The sequence below is a fragment of the Pleurodeles waltl genome, chromosome 2_2 (genome assembly GCF_031143425.1).
Source record: "Pleurodeles waltl isolate 20211129_DDA chromosome 2_2, aPleWal1.hap1.20221129, whole genome shotgun sequence".
Taxonomy (NCBI): Eukaryota; Metazoa; Chordata; class Amphibia; order Caudata; family Salamandridae; genus Pleurodeles; species Pleurodeles waltl.
Genome location: NC_090439.1, coordinates 976251009 through 976274225, shown reverse-complemented (window position 1 = coordinate 976274225; position 23217 = coordinate 976251009). Strand labels below are relative to the sequence as shown.

The window sequence follows — 23217 nt, the reverse complement described above, 5'->3', positions numbered from 1 at the left end:
TGGCATTTATCAGTATGTTGATATAAGCATAACCATGCTGATATAACTATTCTACCAGATGAACCCAATGTTTGCCGACACGACAACAGGACTGCCTGCACCCCTTGAAGCAGGGACATTCTATAAATCCCCCACTGCATGGATGGCCAACACCTCATACTTTATACTACACGTCATTCACACACCATGTCTAGAACGATTGCATCTAATTATTGATGTACATGAGTGTATAAAAGGAGCAATATGTGAAACCTATTACAATGGAAGGCAACTATCAATGAAATATATTTCTCATGTACCAGTACAATGTAGGGCTGCCTGAAAGTTTAATGAGGCCGATTTCAATAATGGAAATGGGGGTTCCCCTCGAAAGTGTTCAGAGTAAAGCATTAACCACCTGCACTGTGCTTTTGACATGAAAACCTTAATCATATTTATGAAGCTCAAATTAAAATAATGTCTTTCAGTGATATCTGGAAGACAAAGGCTAACATGTCTAGGTAGTCACCAAGCTGTCTTTCCCTTCTCTTGCACACTTAGGATAAAAGCGTGGTTTGCAGCAGTAGTACTGGCTGTAAATTCTTGCTATATCATGGGTATCCAGCAGGGGTCCAGAATGGCCAGATCTATGTGAAATGTTCAAGATAACCACTGTGTATGTAAACGGGTAGGTTTAGCTAATGATCTGGCATGGATCCAGTACTTCCGGACCTACACCCAATGCAACAGGAATCCTTATCTGTTCTAAATATTTGCTACTTATCTTTTGCCTTCTTCTTACATGTGTGAGAGACTATTACTGATTTTACTTAAGAAATGGCTGCAGCACTCCAATACCTCCAATCGAGTTTGCGCTTCAAACTGACATGGCGCCATGGAGCGCGAAGGGGAGAGACAGAAGTAAAATTTAAATAACTCTGATTCTGTAACATTGTGAACAATGTGGCGTAACTGGCAGTCATGCAAAGCGCTCCAATACCGCCAATCGAGTTTTTGCTATCTGAAACTTCAAAGTGCCATGCCACCATGGAGTGCGAAGGGGAGAGACAAAAGAAACAATGTGACATAACTGGTAGACGTACAAAGCACTTCAATACCACCAATCGAGCTTGCGCTGTATGAAACGTCAAATCGCAATGGCTGCCATGAAGCACGAAAGTGAGAGACAAAATAAACAATGTGATGTAACTGGTAGTCATGCAAAGCGATCCAATACCGCCGATCGAGTTTGCGCTGTATGAAACTTCAAAGTGCTATGGCTGCCATGGAGTGCAAAGGGGAGAGGCAAAAGAAACAATGTGATGTAACTGGTAGTCATGCAATTCACTCCAATACCGTCAATCGAGTTTGCGCTGTATGAAACTTCAAAGCACCATGGCCGCCATGGAGCGTTAAAGGGAGAGATAAAAGAAACAATGTGATGTAACTGGTATTCATGCAAAGCGCTAAAATACCGCCAATCAAGTTTGCGCTGTATGAAACTCATAAGTGCCATGGCCACCATGGAGTGCAAAGGGGAGAGACAAAAGAAACAATGTGACATAACTGGTAGTCATGCAATTCACTCCAATACCGTCAATCGAATTGGCGCTGTATGAAACTTCAAAGCGCCATGGCCGCCATGGAGCGTTAAAGGGAGAGACAAAAAAAAACAATGTGATGTAAATGGTACTCATGCAAAGCGCTCCAATACCACCAATCGAGTTCGCGCTGTATGAAACTTCAAAGAGCCATGGCCGCCTTGGAGTGCGAAGGGGAGAGACAGAAGAAAAAAGTAGTTCGCCCACAATAAAGTATATCGGCAATTATGCAATAATCCATATAACAGGGGCAGTTTGCAAGGCGTAACAAAACATCCTCAAGGCAGGACAAACGTACAGCATTTACCAACAACATCAAGGGATTTTTGAAAGGCAAGCCCAGCAACGAATGAAAGTGATGAGCGTGAGATGGGCGTGGTTAAAGCCCACAGAATAGATTACATGTTGAAAAGCAGCACTTGCGCACTGCTATTCTCGACCTAAAAATATCAGAGATGAATAGCGATTAACAAACAGGGACAAAAATTACTAAAAATGCACGCAACGTGAAAGAGAGAAAGAAGAACAGTGCCACATCTACTAATATGTGGTTCTGTATCTCCCACCCCCTGCACTGGTGCTCTTTAGGCTGCCTAACTCCACTCACACAGTCTTGCACTATAGTGCAAGGGTGTTGGTGTGATGCATAGCAAAGGTTTGGTACTGGAAGGGTAAAGCACAGGTTTCGTACTGGAAGGGTACCCTTTGAGTAACAAAGACTATGTTTAGTCAGTTTAAAATGTTTCCAAGTTTGTGTATGTGCTGTACAATGCAGCACCACATTTAACGTTGAAACATGTTCCTCCAATGTCATGCCTGCCTCGAGGAGGCATAGTTTATGACACAATGACTTGTGTATTTTTTTTTAGCTGATTTGCCTTTGCATCAAAGCGCTGAGTGGTCCCATGGAATCGCTCCCTTGATGCTAAGTAGTGCAAAGCAGCAGTTGTTTCTACTCTGTTACTTTAGGACGACTTTCAAGCGCAAAACAGATTTTGCGTTGAAAAGTAAATCCCAACTCAACACTTTGCAGCAGAATGCGTCAGTTTTGTGGCACAACCCCAGAGCAAAGTGCTAGTAAATCTGTGCCGTGGTGTTACCACACTCACCGTCAAAGTGAAGTGTTTTGTTTTTTATTTTACGTGTCCTCCAATCCTTGGCTGTGACCGCGGCAGAACTCGGTTCAGTTTACAGACAACACTTCATGTTATGATCTTCAACACAGGTGTGAAAGGACTAAAGGCATGTAACTAGTAAAGTAGGTGTTTCAGTAATAATTTCCATGTTTCTTAATCCCCTCCCTTTCATCGGGAAAGCATATTATTGAGGATCACTCCTCCCCTGGCCTGTCGACTCTTTCAAACGTGACTCTCTCTTTCACTGTGTCAGCTGGTATGTGGACAGACTGTCTCCTCTCATCATGCTTTTCCGAACTGATGTTTATGTTTTATCTGAAGTCACAGTTGCTATAATTTAAGTTGATGACACCTTTATGCAGAAACCACTACGTTATACGTGTCTTATATGTGCTCATTTCTCAGACACAAAACACAGGAACAGCGGGATGCATAATTACCAATGAATGCATCTGGTTGGGGCTTCATTTATGTCAATGGGAGGGAGCATAAAAAACATGATAAGCCTAAGCCCTGATTTCACTACAAAAAAGAGAAACTATTTTTCTTATCAAGTGAAATCTGCAGTCTGAAATCTTAAGCAAACTATTTACACAGAGGGGGACCCCATGTTCTCCATAGGGTTGTTCGAATGTACAGTTCTTATTTATTTATTTTTTTACAAAATAAACATGCATTTCCAGTTTAAAGGGCTTTCCATCACAGTGTGCAGTATATAGTTTTCGTAGCATATACTTGTTGACTTAAGGACTTGTTTTGGAGTTTGGTGTTTATGGAAAATGTTCAAGGTGGGATGTGTACCCATATGTGGGAGAAATTTTATATCTGGGAAATAATTCACTAGAGAAATTTATTCTGCCATCAGGATAGTACTGTGACGAAATTCCACCTTTGGAATTTCATCCATTCTCAGCGTATGCGCTAGAAATTGGAAGATTTGCTATTACATCGAATTATAAACCAGACCCCTACTCTTTTTACCTTAAGTCCATGGCAGGCATTCTGTTTGATTAGATATTAACTTCTACAAAATAATTTATAACTGTGTCTGCTTGAAAGGATGTGGGTTGTGAAATTGTCCTATGTGGAGCGAGCCGTGCATGTATACTTGCCTTCTATCCTAGGTAGGGTAAGGTTATGATTCATTTTGAGTTTCACCTGCAGATTAACAACCTACTGGAATCCAGTGGATGATAGAGAGAGTTCACCAACAGGTATGCATGCACCAGGCATGTGTGTGTGTGTGTGTGTGTGTGTGTGTGTGTGTGTGTGTGTCTGTGCGCGTGTGTGTACATACAGTCAGTGCACATAATCTGAGGAGTTCACTCTGGAGTAACGGAGGAGCTGTGCACAGGCAGGAACAGTATGCAAGTGATCCAAGAGTCCACCCAGGGTTAATGGGGGAGTAATCCAGAGGTAAGTACAGGTGAAACACATTCACAACAAATATTATTTAAACTCCATCGAAGGTGACAGAGGGCAACCACAGGTTTGCCCAGCAGACATTCAGCTGCTGTCAGGGATCGGAATAGTCCACTTAGGAGCAAGAGAGGAGGAATATGCAGATATGTAGAAGAGGCACACAGTCAATAGATGCTCTTCAAGCTCTACTCAGAAGCAATAGGGCAGTGTTGACACTTTGTCGCAAGTTTTAATTTTGCATAATACAAGATCCTTATATATAAAGAGTGATTTCCATGTTAAGGTTGATCATAGTGATTCAATGGTACATTACCAAGAACTAATGTAGGCCTCAGTCTAAATGAGTTATGCTAGCAGTAAAAATGTGCCTTTGGCTGCTGTCTTTTTTCTTTTCTCCTTTCTCTCATTTCAGGAGCCAAGATACACTAGGTTGAGTTACTTAAATGTTGCAAATGTTTTGTTTTCTGTGAGAAATGTTGTCTATATGCGTTCCATAGAGAGTGAATAGTGAATGTATACACCTGGGACAAGTTGACTGTAATGTGTCATCCTGCTATGAGACATCTCTTGAAAGTCTTGCAACTATAAACGTTCCTTGTGCATTGGCTGGGAAGAAGGGGTGCAGTCATCTGATTGTGAAATTTGTTATCCTGATTAGTTCCCTGTCCCCGAGAAACGTGGAGAGGTGTACATCTTGTCAAGAATGGTATGCTTTTTATTGTGCATTTTTGCTGAGCTTGTTAGATTCAGGTGCCCCTTTCTCCTCTTTAGAGATCAGATGGTTTATTCTGCTTCTGCTCGAGGAGTTATACTCCTGAACAAATCCATTCTCACTTTGAATGAATCTTCATTTGCTTCTGCCTTTGGAGTTTATTTGCGGACACCTTCTGCTCCTGTCCCTCCATTCTTTAGAATTCTTAGCTTATTTGCCTCTGATAACTTTAGTCTGTCCTTGCATTTGCTGTATTTGAATCACTTTGAAATAAGCTGATCAGTATATTCACACGATGAACTGTTGATTTTTGATCACCTTTGAAAGATTTGAATTTGCAACTTTGCTAATCTGCTAATAAACCTTTGTGATTTGCAAACCTAGCACTCTCTCATGTCCTTGGGGGCCCTAATGAGCTATACTGACATTGATGCTTTATTGAACTGTTGAATGCTGAGCCTCATCCCGAGGCAAAAGGTCCAACCGCTCGGGTGCAGCTTGTACTTGAGTTTGCACCAAAGACTTGCACGGTGCGGTATCCATCTACACTGCAGCTGTAGAAACCCACAAACATACTCTAGTTAGAGGCAGAATGGGCCCTCAGATCACAATTAAGCAAGCAGGTAAACCAAAGTGAAACTAGGCGACATGCCAAAGAAGGAGACAACAGATGGCTCATCCTTTACCACAGGAAATTGACAATGCTAGTCATATTTTGAGTACCTGTTTGCTCGGGTAAGTTCTTTAGAGATCCCACCGAGAAGCAGTAGAAAAGCAAACCCAGACACCCAGAGGCTACAGACAAACATAGTAAGTTCCATCTAAAGTCCATCCAGGTGTGCAGTGAAGCCACCCACGGGCATACATTGGATACCAACAGCCCCAATCAATGCTGTATGGTAAATCACAGCTCCTGAACTTTTTAATACATGCTGTTCCAGTACTTTTGACTCCATTTTTTTCAATACCTATAGTGTTGCACTGGCCTATATGGAAGTTGAGCAGTCTGGCACTGCCAGATGGGCTAGCTTGAATTGCCAGTGTGTGGGCTGTTTCTTTTTGATCCCGTCACAGCCCATGAGATAAGAATAAACAAGCATTTGCAATGCAATGCGTCTCACGTTTGCTTGAGTTAGAGCTATTAGCATTGTAAATTCCTAACTGGACTTTTCTTGTCACATGAATTGAAAATGAAAAGTAATTCCTAACTGGACTTTTCTTGTCACATTAATTGAAAATGAAAAGTAAAACAGTTGACAAAAGCAAGCCGATTTAAAGCGCCACAGCCGTCATGAGCGTGAAGAAGACACACAAAAGGTAAAAGAAGTTCGTTTGCAGTCAAATGTATCGGCAAACATGCAATTATCTATGTAACAGGGTCGATGGCCAAGGCAGTAACAAAACTGCCCCAAAGAGAGACAAACGTAAAGCATTTACCAATGATAACAAAGGATTTTGGAAAGGCAAGCCCATGAACGAGTGATAGTGAGGAGCGTGGTTAAAAGCCCACAGAAAGATTACAACACGTCAGAGAGCTTGCACGCTCGATCTAAAAACTGCCCGCACACTGGCCCATCTGGCAGGGCCAGACTGTCCAGAAAGCGGGTCCAACACTGAACGCGTACCTTCAGATATAACCAGGTGTGGGATTACTGAGGATGATAATTATTCCTCCCCAACAGAGCATGGAGCCCAGCCTTGTCTACCTGCTGCAGTGCCCTAGCAATTCTTCTCCCCCAAAAGCTTTGCAAAGCACATATTATACTAAGGGCCGTATTTATACTCTGGTTGCGCCGAATTTGCGTCGTTTTTTTCGACGCAAATTCGACGCTAAACTAACGCCAACTAACGGCATATTTATACTATGGCGTTAGACGCTTCGGGCGCCAAAGTGCCCGGAGTGTGCGTCATTTTTTAGCGTGAACCCCTTCCTTGCGTTAATGATATGCAAGGGAGGCGTTCCCGTCTTAAAAAATGACTCCCAGGCCTTTACGTGGTATTTATACTCCCGGGCAAAAATGACGCCCGGGAGTGGGCGTGGCCAAAAACGGCGCATTTGCGCCGCTTTTTAACGCCTGGGTCAGGCATGGCGTTAGGGGACAAGTGGGCTCAAAATGAGCCCAAAGTGCCCTCCCCTGCCCCCAGGGACCCCCCCTGCCACCCTTGGCCACCCCAGTAGGACACCCAAGGATGGAGGGACCAATCCCATGGACATTAAGGTAAGTTCAGGTAAGTTTTTTTTTTTTTTTTTTTTGTGGCATAGGGGGGCCTGATTTGTGCCCCCCTACATGCCACTATGCCCAATGACCTTGCCCAGGGGACAGAAGTCCCCTGGGCATGGCCATTGGGCAAGGGGGCATGACTCCTATCTTTACAATGATAGGAGTCATGTTGATGGGGGATGGGCGTCGAAAAAAAATGGCGCAAGTCGGGTTACGACGATTTTTTCGACGTAACCTGACTTGCCCCATTTTAAGACGCCCATACGCCATTTTCCCCCTACGCCGGCGCTGTCTGGTGTACGTGGCTTTTTTCCACGCAAACCAGGCAGCGCCGGTCTGCTTGCGCCGGCTAACGCCATTCCATAAATACGGCGCCCGCATGGCGCTTCAGAATGGCGTTAGACGGCGCAAAATTTTTTGACGCTAAACTGCGTTAGCGCAGTTTAGCGTCAAAAAGTATAAATATGGGCCTAAGAGCCCGCGCCTTAACTTTTTAAAATTGGGCAGACACTTGAATCCACTGAGAACAATACATTTCTTTACTCTGTATAAATCTACATGGTTGACATCTCTGCTTCCTATATTTTGCAAAGAAAACGATTTAGGAATACTGATTAGCTTTAGTTTATTTCCAGAATATTCAATGATATTTGTAGTATTTTCTAGAAAGATGCACACCCTCACGAGGATGCTACTACCGCACTCATGCCAAAGACTCCAGAAAAATACAGAATAGCGTAAAGTGATGGATGAAACAATTGTTTCATTTATTTTGTCGTGACGCGCTTTATTTTCTATTTAATGAAAGGAACAGGCCACTTATGTTCGCTCTGACGTATCCCGTACAATGCACAAAAATACCTACAAAATGCAACATTAATGACTTTGCAATTAATTACATTGTGAAATTATATATCTTTTGTTTAATTACGTGTAGGCAAATTTCTTCCGGAAAAAATAAAACAATTTGCTGTTTCAGCTAGTAATGTAAGTTCGAAAACCCAAGACTTTTTTAACTTATCGGCTATGAAAAAATCGATAAAAGGCCAAACCTCTCAACATTCGTGCTGAAGAGAGCTCCCCCATTTATACGCCCATAATTTTCAGATACAGCAGACCCGGCGTCAGCTCCTCACCTCGTTGGTGTCTGTTCCGTCGGTCTTCACGTACATTATACGGTAACCATTGACTTTCTTCGAAGGAGGGTCCCAAGTGGCAGCGGCGGTGCTGTGTCCGATGTTAGAAAATCTCAGGTTTCTGGGTGGCATCAAAGGCACTGGAAAAGGAAAAAAAACGATGCATATATGAAGGGCCCCAACAAATACCGTGGGGCCTATTCATGAAGACATTAGGAGTACATACAAACGTACTACTGTAGTGCCCTTTTAGACATCCAAAATGACCAACACCCATTTAGCAAAAGTGCAAAGAGGGCACAGTATTTTCTGTTTGCACTAATTGTATGTGAATATTCCATGATATTCCCATTTTAGATGTTTTGGGTCTAATTCAAGAAGGTATGTAAGGGTACGTAAAGAAGAATTACAGGAGTAAATGTGTGTGTATCCTAAAATGCTTTTATGACTAGGCCCCATCGTTTATATGCAAAGACACTGCGGAAAAATACCAGCGGGACATACTAAGGCAGGCAGGAATCCCTCACAATAACATGGCGCAGGAGGGAAAAGCTACATGTTTTACTTCCCAGTGTGCCAGTGTCAACTCAATAGCTCAATTTATAAAAGGTACCTCTCCCCTAAATAGCTCTTTTCCACAAAATATGAAACAAAAAACACATGATGTGCTTTCAAACTGGGCAAATTATTCACATTAGCCCATAACCTGGACTGGTTTAAAATGCAGCGAATGACTTTCTATTATGTCATCAACTTCAATGCCATTACAGTCTGTGGGCAGCTAACAAGGGCCCTCATACCTAAAAATCTAAGCCAAAGGTTTGAAAATACGCACTCGAACTCTATTGTACCTCTGCAATTCGGGGTAGAAGTCTCAATAAAGGGTGGGCAACGTGTTCATTCACACTCAATGTATAAATGCACATTTGTTTTAGTAAACTGTCATTTTATGTTGTGTTAAGTACTTTTACAAGCCATGCACAGGTTTCTTGTGTTGCTGAGAAAATGTCATGTTTTTTTTTTAATCAAATAAGGTTCTTAAAAGGTTTTGCAAAAGCACAGTATATATGAAAACAGTGCCATGAACAATTAGATTCACATCCCAAGTGGCCTAGTATTTGGATGTGGTAATGTTACCTGGGCAAATACCAGTACTGCGAGGTGGGGTTTTTCCTGGGTACGGTATTACCTCTCTATTACAAATTCAGTAGCCTGAAAATGCGAATAATTTGCTAATCCTGCACACATTTCGTGCTGCGAAGCTCAGAATCCTGAGCTTTGTACCCTGTCACATCGGAGCGGAAAAGAATGCTGGGTTAAGGCAAAATGCATGCACATGTAGTGCAGATTTAAGGTGCCCAATTGTGGTGTCGCCTGAGTCAGAATTACCCGCTCACTCCATCAAGGGCCTTAGACGCTCTAGCTTCACACAGGTCCCTCGGGTATGCGTTGGGGCGCCTGCGACGAGTGCACTGTGTAACCCCTCTTGGTACATAGGAACACAAGGCACAGGACTTCCAGTGCTGAACATAAACATTGTCGGCACTGGTGTCGCCAGCCAGGCGCAGCCACGTCCACACACTACAAGATGATTCTACGCCACGGGGGGGGCAGCAACTCTCACCGCCTAATCATTCTTAAACAGAAGACAGTCATGTTCTCAAATACTTCATCCAAGTGAGGATGGAATTTTGAGGTAGAAATGTCAATTTAATTTTCTACATAAGTTTTTGCTGGATGTTAGTAAGCAGTCATATTTGTGGGTCTTCACCGACCTTTGGCATACTTTACCGCTTAAAATACACCTACATATTTACTCCTGTCAATTTGAGACGACAAGTGTTTTCACAGGATAGGAACAGGCCGCGAATACTCCCAACATTAAAAGGGATGCAGGAGACAAAGTAGAACGTTTCAAATGCCTCAGTGAGGACGTCGAACCGTTGGCACCAGCCGTGAAGAGATCGTCAGCGGCAGTTACTCACCTGGTGCACAGCGTGGTGACGTCAACGCAAGGGGCAAAGTGAAAGCGGGACGTGCCATCAAGTGTAGTCTGCTTTCACTTTCATCAGTGCTCGGAGGACAGAACTCTGCCCTCAATCGCCATTCACCACATGTACTGCCAGTAGAGGTACAATGCCCCCTTTCCAGCAGTAGCGTCCCAATCAGAGATCTTCTCACTAGGGGCCAGATGTACCAAAGGATTTTTTCCATTCTGTGTCTTTGGGAAAAAGCTTTCGTACATATGGCCCTAGATGCCAGGGAGGGGGAAGTACCGCCCTAGAAATAGGCAACTGTTCTCGCAATTAAAAAAAAAATTAGAGCAGTATTTCTACCCCCCAGGCACTGGCAGCCCTGCCAAGTTTCACAAGTCCATGTGTCATGTACTGCTTCAGTCCAATGTTTTCTTTTGAATTCTGAGACTTGTTTATTACAATAATAAAAACAGAACTACAAGTCACAGAATTCAAAGGAAAAAAACATGGACTGGAGCAGCACATCATGCATGAACCTGGGAAACTTGGCAGCTACGTACCAGCAATGCCCCAACCCAAAAAAAGGGTCCAACAGTTCTTTGTGACTTCCCGGAGAAGGGGTGGTTTGGTGGGACTTCCCTCCTTCTGCCTCCAATCTGGTGGGGCCGCCAGCCTAGGAGGCAGATTGGGTCAGTTTGCCCCTAATTGTCCCCTCTGTGGAGGAAGTAAACACACTAGACACCAGGGAAAAATAATTTTAAAAAGGATAGACGTCTCCCAGAAAAAAGGAAGGGATGGGGCAGCCCACCCAGGTGCCATCTGTGCCCACATCATAGTCCACTAGACACCATGGATAATTATTTATTTATTTTTTGTGAAAAAATATAGGTGGGGTGACCCATCCAGGCATCAGGCCTATCATGCAGTTTTTGTACTTCCCTGGGCCTGCAGCCGCTGATGGCAAGTGAGAGGATATTTTGATTCTTTTGTGTGTAGTTTTCACATACGTACAGGCAGGAAGGAGGTTAAATCATAATTTCCTCTCCCTTGCCATGCATAGCCTAACTGTTTTGGCTCTTGGTCGGTGGGCAACCGGGGAACACTAAGAACCATTGGCATTTCTGAAACCTTAAGACCCCAATGAATTCTAGGTTAATTTGCCTGTATTGATTCTGCTATGTTTTCTTACCAAGAATGTCCTGCAAACATCGCATTTTGCCTAAAAACATTAATTGTGCTCACATTTGTGTGAGTAAAACTTCCAGAATCTGGAGAGGCCCATACAATTCCTACCACCCAGTGCTCAAACACTTCTGATGAAAACAGTAGCCCACTTGGACAAAATCTGTCTTCAAGGTACTTCCCTTCAGAGACTACTTTGAGAATACGTGCTTTTTGAGACTAAAAAATAAGCTTTTAGTCTATTTTTGTTTGGCAAGTTCTTGGTAGCTCTGCCAGCAATAACGTGTTACAGAAGTGATGACAAAATAAAAAAGCATTGACAAAATCCAAAGGCTTGCAGCTAATTCCAAGATTTATAGTCACTGTCGATGCCTGCACTTATTTTGAATTGTATCTGTATTGCTATTTTGTTGCAATAGGTATCTATATATGTTTTTTATTTTTATGTGAGTTTTTTTATTCATTCTTTGTACAGAGCCAATCACCAATCAAGACTGTGCTTTAATGATAAAATGGATGTAAGTAAATGATTACAGATTTTGCACATTTCATTTTTTAATGTAGTATTTTAGGGGGTCTGCAAGGTATTTTCTGCTGCTTAAGCGTGATTTGAGTGAACAGGTTCAAGACAGGCACCATGAAGCATATCAAAGTTTAGTGGGTCGGACCGGAAGACTTTCGGCTCTATGGGGGATACTGGAGTCCCTGAATGCCTCCAAGGAGTATAGGTGGGGAAGATTTGAGTGTGTTAGCCCTCAGAAGCAAGGGATGGCCTTAGGCAACAAATAAAACTGATTTTGAAGGTGCAATGCTCGCTTCCATTGCTGCAACACAGTCAGTTTAACATCTTCATCTGAAAGCACCAGCTTCATAGGAAAGGCCATCAGTATCTGACAAAGAAGTTTATCAGGTCACTCAGATTTATAGGTGAAATAATACTAATGATCCTTAAATTTAAAATAAATATCCTTTGAGGGCTTAAGGAGAGAACTAAAGAACAGATTTAGAGTTTAGTGATAATGTGAAATACTCAGATTTTTGTAGAAATTTCTGTTTCCAGAGGGAAACCCACTGAAGAAACGTCCTTCATTGCACTCCCAGAAATTTCTCAGGTGGTTTCTACTCTGGATTTAGCATTTCCTATTATCATTGGAAGGTTGGTTTTTAATGACCGTCCAAATCTCTAAGTCTTTGAACTAAACTGCGTGCAAAGCTGATAGATTAGTGCAGTTGATCAGCAATCAATACGCTCCATGTGCTTCAAGCAACACGTGACATACCTTCTCCCTCCTTGCGCTCTGATGCTTCAACGAGCTACTAGCCTATGAAATCCCAAAAACAAATCAGAAACATACATCATCTATATTTCTGAAATGTGGAAAAGCTATCTGAATGTCTGGGGCACAGGTAAAGGACTTGTACATTGAAGTAAAGCATCTCAATACAATGCAGTTGATCTAAATGCACTTAATTTCTAAGCTGGTGCTATCCAATACCCCTAGGGAAACCGGTATAAAACCTAATCTCTTCCTGAATGCTTGGCTGAGGGAAGCCGGTCCAAAACCTAAAATCTTCCAGAATGCTTTGCTGAGGGAAACTGGTCCAAAACCTAAAATCTTCCAGAATGCTTGGCTAAGGGAAACTGGTCTAAAACCTAAAATCTTCCAGAATGCTTGGCTAAGGGAAACTGGTCTAAAACCTAAAATCTTCCAGAATGCTTGGCTGAGGGAAACTGGTCCAAAACCTAAAATCTTCCAGAATGCTTGGCTAAGGGAAACTGGTCCAAAACCTAATCTCTTCCTGACTTCTTGGCTGCTTTCCTAAGGAATATTATGGACTACAAATGTGGATGAGATGCTACATCAGATGACAATAAAGAGATTGACGTAATCTCATAGCAGTACTGACTATAAAACGTAAAATCACAAGTGACTGTAAAGAAAGCACCTTAACGCTATGCCACATAGTCTTGATGCTGACTTTACACACTTATAAACTTGTGGAAATGAGAGCACCCTTCACAAATCGGATCCCACATATGCCTGGCTCTTCGTAAACCATCATGAATTGTACCCTACTAGTAACGCCTTACGATCAGCTCTCAGTAGCTCTAGAGTTGGGTTTACGCTACACAAACACTACATTCAAAAGTGCCCAGTCTAGAAAAGGTCGGCAGGGACTGCAGGTCTGTACCACGCACATGTGGTTTCTTGGCCTGTGAGGGGGTCACTTGCTTCTTCTCCGAACATAGAGTAAACGGTGACGGTATATTCCGTGAGGGGCGACAGTCCAGATAGCTCGACGTCTGTAACAAGCTCTCCAACCTTCATCTGCAACCAATAACAGAGGGATGTCAGTCAAAATCACACAACGCATGCAAGCAGAAATCAACTTCTGTTGCCAGCATCAACACTACATGTGAAGAGTAGAGCCTAGGCCAAATTTAAAATGTTTACATTCCCCAATTGTAGAATTCATTCAGTCATTTTTTTATCTAAGATAGTTTACTGTGTCGTTTTGTTCACAATCTGTAAATGGTCTGTTCTGTGTTCAATTTTTTGTTAAATTTCTTTATTGGATTTTGATTATACAAAAAACAACATTGCATTGAGCTGTGGCCAATATTGCAGTCGCATTACAAGGAAACTCCACATTTACTGACAAAAACACTTGTTATTCATTCATTTGGTACAATTGGTCCTGCCCTCCTTTCCCTGCGGGGTCATCAGACATAGCTTGCCATTGACACTAAACAGTGTTCCTTTGTCCCATGCCCACCGCACGTTAAAGAAAAGGGGAACATACACGCGTCCTTTACAAGCGTATAACATTTTAGGAAATAACCTACGGCTCATTGGCAGCCGCCCTGGCTCCCCGCCTCTTCTAACAATTGCTGTACTATCGCGATTCCCGGGGTGGGCAGGAGGACACTGGAAAGGCGGAGGCCGCTAGTGAACTCTGCGGGGGTAGAGTGGCCACCATCATTCATTCACTCACGTTCACACTTCTGCCCTCTCCCTGTGAGTCTCATCCAGCGCGTCACAGGACAGGAAGCTATCTACAACCTCCTGCCAGAGCTCGCGATTGGTTCTCTGTGCAGACCCCTTGACTCTTCAGTTGGCAGTGCGCCCCTTCTGCCGCAGCCATGTTCCCACCTCCATCCGCCATCTACCGTGAGGAGGGCCGTCTGCTGATTCCAGCGGCGTGCTATGTCTCTAGGTGCTATTCCCAGAGACAGGTCTAGAAACCTATCACCCACCTTTTTCTCTGGCTGTCTTTTATACAAACTAAGCAGGAAGGAATATCAACGCTGTAGAGAGTTACGTCGACCAAGGATACGCTCCAGGTCTGTCGCTGTCTACCCCAACAGTGGTCTATGGCTGGGCAGTCTCACACGTAAAAAGCCGGTGATCACCAGAACGCACCGAGAGCATCTCCTGTCAGTACCCTGGAACATAATGTTCAATTTATGTGGTGTTAGGTATACACAATTCAGGTAGTTGAATTGCGTAAATGTAAAACCTGTGTTGCGGGTGAACATATATATGACCGCACTAGAAATTTGTCCCATTCCTTCCCCACAAATGCCCTACCAAGCAGGTTCTAGTATTTATTCATCAGAGCCGGCACGTGATCCGCTCCCATGGCAACTGGCATTTTATACAAGCAGCTAACATCCCCTACCAAAGTTTAGCAAAGTCTGCGACAACTTATGAACAGAGGACTGAGGGTTCAGAGCTACATACAACCGCCATACCACCACAACCAGTGCACTGTTAGAAATTGAGCACCCAGGAGACCGTCGTCAGTCTCCGCTCTCCCTGAGTTTAAAAGGAGCTGTCTGCTGTCGGAATCCCCAAGAGTCACCGTACCAACCACAGTCCACCCCTCCAATTGTCAGTCTGTAAATTGTCCTCCACTGGCCTCCGGGACCCCCACCAGCGGGATTGCCAGTACATAGAGTGGAACCTAGCCCACTCATCGACAAACTCACTTCTAGCATAAGTGTGTTATACGCACAAGTCGAGGCCACTGCTTGGGGCCAGTGTGGTCCCTAGCAGCATTCTCAGCAGAGCCCCTTCCTTGCAGGCAGCTTCGTAAGCTCTCATTTTAATTGTATTTAGTCCTGCCGTCCAGCAGGCAACTCACTCGAGCTGCACCACAAAGTAATAGAGTTCAAAGATTGGGACCCCTAGTTCCCCTCTAGTCATGGGCCTCAGAAGCATACAGAGGGACATCCAGTTGAGCTGTCCGTCCCAGATCAGTTCCCAGGGTAAGCCATCAATGCCATTGAACCATGCCTTTAGCACCCAAAAGGGTAGATTTGCAAAGTAATAGCGGATTCTGGGCAGCATGATCATTTTGTCAGGGCCACCCGAGCCATGATGGAAAGTTTCAGCATCCTCCAGAATGTTACTTCACATTGCAGAGCACAGAGGGCTCCCTACTTTGCCCTTTTCTATATCATTGTCCGTGCAGTAGGTCCACAGCCCCAGATATTTAAGAGCTCTCGGCTCCTCGTTGAGTTCAACATTTAACACTACCTCTGTACTCCATCAATCTAGGGGACACAGGGAAAGTCCACAACTTTTGCCAATTTGGTCAAAGACCAGAGATGCAATCAAACTCTTCCAACAGGGTCACACATAATACCCGCACCGTGTCGTTAAAGAAGAGAAGAGTACTGTCTGCATAAAGCAAGACCACATGCTCCCTATCATGCAATGGGATCCCCCGGCCCCTGTCAGGCATCAAGCATGCTAACGGCTCAACTTTAAGTGAAAACAGCATAGGGAAGAGGGGGGAGCACTGTGATGCCCCACAGTGGACCCTAAAGGAGTCCAAAATGTACCTATAAGTGCGCACCGTGCACTGGTCTCTGCATATAATAGCGTGACCCATTGAACCCATTTCTCACGAGAGCCATCCAGGACATAACTCGGTGAAGTAATCCCACTGCAACCAGTCAAATGCCTTCCTTATATCCACCAACAACACTAATGGCTCTGGAAAGTGTCTTACATCAGTCTAGTCTAAGACACTGTAGAGTCGCCTAATATTGAGTGACGTGTTGCAGTTAGGTATAAAGTAATTTTGGTCCTCGTAAACCAGGACCACCAAGTGAGGCTGGAGTCTTTTCTCTAGGACCTTACTAAGGATTTTAAATTTTTACTGGTTGTCATCCTGCCTGTAATCTAACAACACGCACCTAGGTCATGTGATGAAGAGCATTAGTTTATTGTGTTTCTTCATTCCCCTCCCTCCAGATCCTTTAGTCACGTTACTCCTTAATGGCTGCTACATGTCATTAGTGACGGGACCCACCATCACATGCCTATACACGTAGCTCCCAGGAGAACCCCCGGCCTCCATTCCAGAGACTTTTTGGGTTTCACCCACCATTCTCGTCCCTCGCATCAGAGACGCTCTCTAGAGGCGCACCACTCTACGTTGAGTACAGGTTTTCCAGTTCTCCCATCCCAGGGCCTCTCTCTAGGACCACAGTGGTGCTTGCAGAAAAATACCAGCACTTCCCCATTCATGGGAAAATTAGTTAAAGGTTTGGGCGGATCCCCTGTTACTTGCCCCACACCTTGATAGATCACACCCACCATTGCCATTCTCCCCGGTCCTACTGTCAGTCTCTTTCTTTGTCCAGTGGTTAACACACTGGTACTTGCAGGACAGCTGGTGCGAACTACATCTAGGGGTCCGGGAATACTACTTCTACTCAGCACCACATGAGTTACATGTGAGCCTTGATCGCATTCTGTCCCATACCATGCTTCAGACACAGGCCGTCAGTGCAGAATACCTTGGTAAGACATTTTCTGATGTCAACCCTCTATTGCTACACTTAGATTGGGGTCCCTCTGGTCAAAACGTGGTGGCTTCAAATGTCTGTGTTGGAAGACCAAGCCTTTAGAGAGGATATGCGGGAAGCTATATCCCAATATTTCGAGGACAATTTGAGCTCTGACACATCTAGGCTAGTTGAGTGGGAAGCACTAAAGGTTATGGTTCAAGGGTGTTCCATAGGTGCTGTGGTAGGGGCATGTGCTGACACAAAGAGGGACCTGCTCCACACCGAAGAATCATTGGGGGACCTAGAAAGAGCAGCCGGCTCCAACCTAGCTGAGTGAGCAGCCTTAATAGAGGCATTGGAACGCCATCCTCGCTTGATAGAAAACTATGCCACTTGGATTTCCGTGCGTTCCAGGAAAAGCTGAAGGGGACAAATCAGGCTGACTTTTGGTGTGGCTACTCCGTAGCACTGCCTCTTCAAGCTCCTTCACCATGACTAGGGAAACACCCACACGCACACACACACTTCCCAAGCAACTACAGGGAGTGCAGAATTATTAGGCAAATGAGTATTTTGACCACATCATCCTATTTATGCATGTTGTCTTACTCCAAGCTGTATAGGCTCGAAAGCCTACTACCAATTAAGCATATTTGGTGATGTGCATCTCTGTAATGAGAAGGGGTGTGGTCTAATGATAAAAACACCCTATATCAGGTGTGCATAATTATTAGGCAACTTCCTTTCCTTTGGCAAAATGGGTCAAAAGAAGGACTTGACAGGCTCCGAAAAGTCAAAAATAGTGAGATATCTTGCAGAGGGATGCAGCACTCTTAAAATTGCAAAGCTTCTGAAGCGTGATCATCGAACAATCAAGCGTTTCATTCAAAATAGTCAACAGGGTCGCAAGAAGCGTGTGGAAAAACCAAGGCGCAAAATAACTGCCCATGAACTGAGAAAAGTCAAGCGTGCAGCTGCCACGATGCCACTTGCCACCAGTTTGGCCATATTTCAGAGCTGCAACATCACTGGAGTGCCCAAAAGCACAAGGTGTGCAATACTCAGAGACATGGCCAAGGTAAGAAAGGCTGAAAGACGACCACCACTGAACAAGACACACAAGCTGAAACGTCAAGACTGGGCCAATAAATATCTCAAGACTGATTTTTCGAAGGTTTTATGGACTGATGAAATGAGAGTGAGTCTTGATGGGCCAGATGGATGGGCCCGTGGCTGGATTGGTAAAGGGCAGAGAGCTCCAGTCCGACTCAGACGCCAGCAAGGTGGAGGTGGAGTACTGGTTTGGGCTGGTATCATCAAAGATGAGCTTGTGGTGCCTTTTTGGGTTGAGGATGGAGTCAAGCTCAACTCCCAGTCCTACTGCCAGTTCCTGGAAGACACCTTCTTCAAGCAGTGGTACAGGAAGAAGTCTGCATCCTTCAAGAAAAACATGATTTTCATGCAGGACAATGCTCCATCACACTCGTCCAAGTACTCCACAGCGTGGCTGGCAAGAAAGGGTATAAAAGAAGGAAATCTAATGACATGGCCTCCTTGTTCACCTGATCTGAACCCCATTGAGAACTTGTGGTCCATCATCAAATGTGAGATTTACAAGGAGGGAAAACAGTACACCTCTCTGAACAGTGTCTGGGAGGCTGTGGTTGCTGCTGCACGCAATGTTGATGGTGAACAGATCAAAACACTGACAGAATCCATGGATGGCAGGCTTTTGAGTGTCCTTGCAAAGAAAGGTGGCTATATTGGTCACTGATTTGTTTTTGTTTTGTTTTTGAATGTCAGAAATGTATATTTGTGAATGTTGAGATGTTATATTGGTTTCACTGGTAATAATAAATAATTGAAATGGGTATATATATTTTTTTTGTTAAGTTGCCTAATAATTATGCACAGTAATAGTCACCTGCACACACAGATATCCCCCTAACATAGCTAAAACTAAAAACAAACTAAAAACTACTTCCAAAAATATTCAGCTTTGATATTAATGAGTTTTTTGGGTTCATTGAGAACATGGTTGTTGTTCAATAATAAAATTAATCCTCAAAAATACAACTTGCCTAATAATTCTGCACTCCCTGTATATAAACAGCCTTAACCACGCATTATCAGAAACGATATGCCCCCTCCTGCGCAGACTGTCCCACACATATTGCAGACTTCCTTCGAGACCTTGACCTGCCTGGTCTAGACGCCCTGGGAAGGGAGAGGCTGAATGCCCCTCCAATATGCAAGAAATATGGGGCACCATCAGAGGTGCCACGATTCAGAAGACATCAGGCATTGATGGCCTCCCAGCGAAGTTCTGTAAGGCTTACGAGACTCACCTTGTCCCAAAACCCTTGGAGCTATATCAGGCCGCCCTCACCAGGGGCTGTCTACTCCCATCCCTCCGGGAGTGCCTAACAGTGTCCCACCCCAAAGTCAGACAGGAACCTGTTGGAGCTATCATCTTACCATTCGCTCTCGATGTTGGGAATCAACTACAAGATACTCAGTACAATGGTAGCAACCCGCCTACTGGCACATATTTCATACCTTGTGCATGCAGACCAGAATGGCTTAATTCCTGGGAGGTCCACCAATCTGAATATCTGATAAACTCATAAATGTTTATTTGACATAACTGTGATTCATGCCTTTTAACGTACTATGCTGCAAATCAATAAAAAAAGGTTTAAAAAAGATGCAGTAGTCATTTATTTAATGGGGGCAATACGAATGAAATAACTCCTGCAATAACTTGTATTTTTGATGAATGTCTTAGAGAACCCGGAAATTCAAAATTGACCAGAGATCTTCCTTTCAGTTAAACAAACTTAGGATTGTTCTACATATTTTATTTTTATTTTTTTGTTGTACATTCAATTAAACATAATTTTGAGAAAATGATTGTAAGGAAATTCCTCTTTTTCCATCAACGTCTCTATTCTTAGGACTGATGTTGCTGGATTTTTGACTGCACACTGTGACTCTGATAACCAGGGCCCCACACAACTGTTCTGACCATCATGAAATTGTTTATACGTCTGTTAGCAATGGGGTCTCTAGTTGGCAGAGGTTTGCAACCTTTCCAAGTAGGGACCCTCACTCTAGTCAGGATAAGGGAGCCACTCCACTAAGATGACCCCTGCTCACCCCTTTGGTAGCTTGGCATGAGCAGTCAGGCTGATCTCAAAGGCAATGTGTAAGTTATTTGTACACACACACACAAACACAGTAACACAGTGAAAACACCACAAAAGTACTCCACACCAGTGTAGAAAAACAGGCAATATTTATCTGAGTAATACAAGACGAAAACAACAAAAATCCAACATGCACAAGTAAAGATACACATTTTTAAAGAGTAAATCTTAAAAACACAATAGCTCCAACTGGGGCTATCACAGTGTCTTGACGGAGTCACTTTCAACAGTTCAACGACACTCGCAAGGGAGTGCCGGTCAGTCATGGAGTTGTATGGAACCCAGGTACAGTACTTTGGAAAAGAATGATGAAACAAAGACATTGCATGGTGGGAAGGTGAGGCGTTGCTGGAGCTGGAGCGGTGTCAGTTCCTTACTGCTACCGGGAAGGTGAGGCGCTGGTTCCTTACGACAAGGTGGGGTTGATGAATCCAGCAGGTCAAGAATCGAGGCGTTGACTTTGCAGTGTTGGGATCACACCATGGTGCCACAAATGCTGTGGTGGAGTCGAAGTTGGGTGTCACGGACATCAGTGACACAACACTTGGGAATCATGCTGTGGAAGGACTTCAGAGGCACTACAGCAGCCACAGTCGCTGCACTCAGTGGGGACCACGGCTCCGGTGCAGGCAGCAGCATAGAGTCGGGGGCAGTGCCGGTTCTGAAGTTGCTCCGAACTTGATGTGCTTAGTTTCTTTGGTTGCATCAAAGCTCATTTCTAAGGGCTTAGGAACTGGATTTGTTACCACTTGGCAAACCAGGACTCTCAGCAAGAGAGGCAGGTGAAGTCTTTGATGGCACTGAGACTTCTTAAAAGGAGGCAAGGTCAATTCAAGCCCTTGGAAAACCTTGGAGAGCAGTCTGTAGTAAGCCAAGTCCAGTCCTTTCTCTCCCAGGAAAGAAGTAGAAAGCAGCAGGCCAGCAAAGCAACAAGCGGGATAGCAGTCCCTCCTACAGCATCCAGCTCTTCTTCCTGACAGACTGGCCTCAGTCCAGAAGTGTTCTAACTATGTGGTGTCAGAGGTCCAGTACTTAAATCCATTTCTGTCTTTGAAGTAAGCAAACTTCAAAGAGAAGTCTTTGAAGTACACAAGAACCTGCCTTTTCCTGCCCTAGCCCCAGACTCACTCCAGGGGGTTGAAGACTGCTTTGTGTGAGGATAGGCACATCCCTATTCAGTTGCAAGTGTCAGCTCCTCCCACTACTCTAGCTCCGGAAGACACATCCGCCTGGTAATGGGTCATCGGAATATGCAGGGCACACATCAGCTCCCTTGGTGGGACTGTCTAGAGTGAATGCACAAACAGTTCACCTGTCATCCTGACCCAGACATATATTCAGCAGACAGACAGAGGAACAGAATGGTTAAGCAAGGAAATCCCCACTTTCTAAAAGTGACATTTTCAAACTCACAACTCGAAAACCAACTTCACCAAAAGATGTATTTTTAAATTGTGAGTTCAGAGACCCCCAACTCCATATCTCTATCTGCTCCCAATGGGAAAATACCCTTAAAAGATATTTCAAGGCGATCCCTATGTTACCCCATGGGGGAGATAGGCCTTGCAATAGCGAAAACCAAATTTAACAGTATTTTACTATGAGAACATGTAAAACACAGCAGTACATGTCCTACCTTTTAAATAAACTGCACCCTATCCATGGAGCTGCCTTGGGCTACCTTAGGTGTGACTTACAGGTAATAAAAGGTAAAGTTTGGGTCTGGAAAGTGGGTGCACTTGCCAGGTCGACATTGCAGTCTAAACCTGCACACAGGCACTACAATGGCAGGCCAGAGTCATGTTTGCAGGGCTACTCATGTAGGTGGCACAATCAGTGCTGCAGGCCCACTAGTAGAATTTGATTTACAGGCCCCGGGCACACTTGGTGCACTATACTAGGGACTTACTAGTATATCAACTATGCCACTCATCGCCAATCACCTATACATTTTAGAGAGAGAGCATATGCACTTTAGCACGGGTTAGCAGTGGTAAAGTGCCCAGAGTCCTAAAGCCAACAAAAACAGGTTGGAAACAATAGGATGAAGAAGGCAATATGTTTGTGGGTAATCCTGCAAAAGGGCCAGGTCCAACAACTTCTAATTGTCATATTTAACGTACCTGTAAGCCCGTAGTTTATGGTACAGAGTGTACCCATGGCCTGTAAGTTAAATGTCACTAGTGAGCTCCAGTACACATTGTGCCACCACTAATGTGACAATGCAAAACAGGTCTCCAGGCCTGCCAAGCCCTCCTGGGTGTGCAGCTTAAAAACTGCCCCTTCAACCTAGCAAAACAAACATGTGTTCAGGCCTAAACCTTCCTTAGTAAGAAGTCTAAGCCACCCTAAAGGTAGACCCTAAACACCCTAAACACCCTAAGCACCCATAGGGCAGGGTGCATGGTATTTACAAAGTAGTGCTTGTATATGTTATGATTTACATGTCCTGGTGGTGAAAAACCTCCAAAGTCATTTTTCATTGGTGCAAGGCTGCCTCTACCACAGGAAAACACTTTGGGCCAGATGTAGCAAAGGGTTTTTCCCATTCTGTGTCAATGGGAAAATGTGTTCGTACATATGGCCCTTTGTTACATAATATCAATTTATAATGCTTAATGACAATTTTGAACAGCTAGAAAATGATTCAAGGACTGATACTTTAATAGCAATTTGAAATTCAACTTAACAGTCAAGTAGGATTTTACATTACTGTTTTAGAAATTACATTTTTAAAAAGTTGTCATTTTCCTTCCTGAGCCAAAAGGGCCTTTGTGCATTGGCATTGTCCAGTGTCACGTGACTGCTGATGTCCCCCCTGTAGTAAGATATGGAC

At 44.0% G+C, this 23217-nt stretch overlaps 1 protein-coding gene across 3 annotated transcripts in view; it reads right to left on the bottom strand.

Annotated features, from left to right (window-relative positions):
• The window catches only part of COL14A1 (collagen type XIV alpha 1 chain), a 443381-nt gene that overhangs the window by 205389 nt on the left and 214775 nt on the right, over nucleotides 1-23217 (bottom strand). For all 3 annotated transcript variants that reach the window (XM_069220679.1, XM_069220680.1, XM_069220681.1), the window contains 2 exons: nucleotides 13567-13696; nucleotides 8209-8348 (listed from right to left, as the gene is read on the bottom strand). In XM_069220679.1, coding sequence (XP_069076780.1) covers nucleotides 8209-8348; nucleotides 13567-13696 — 270 coding nt within the window. The remainder of the gene's footprint in view (nucleotides 1-8208; nucleotides 8349-13566; nucleotides 13697-23217) is intronic.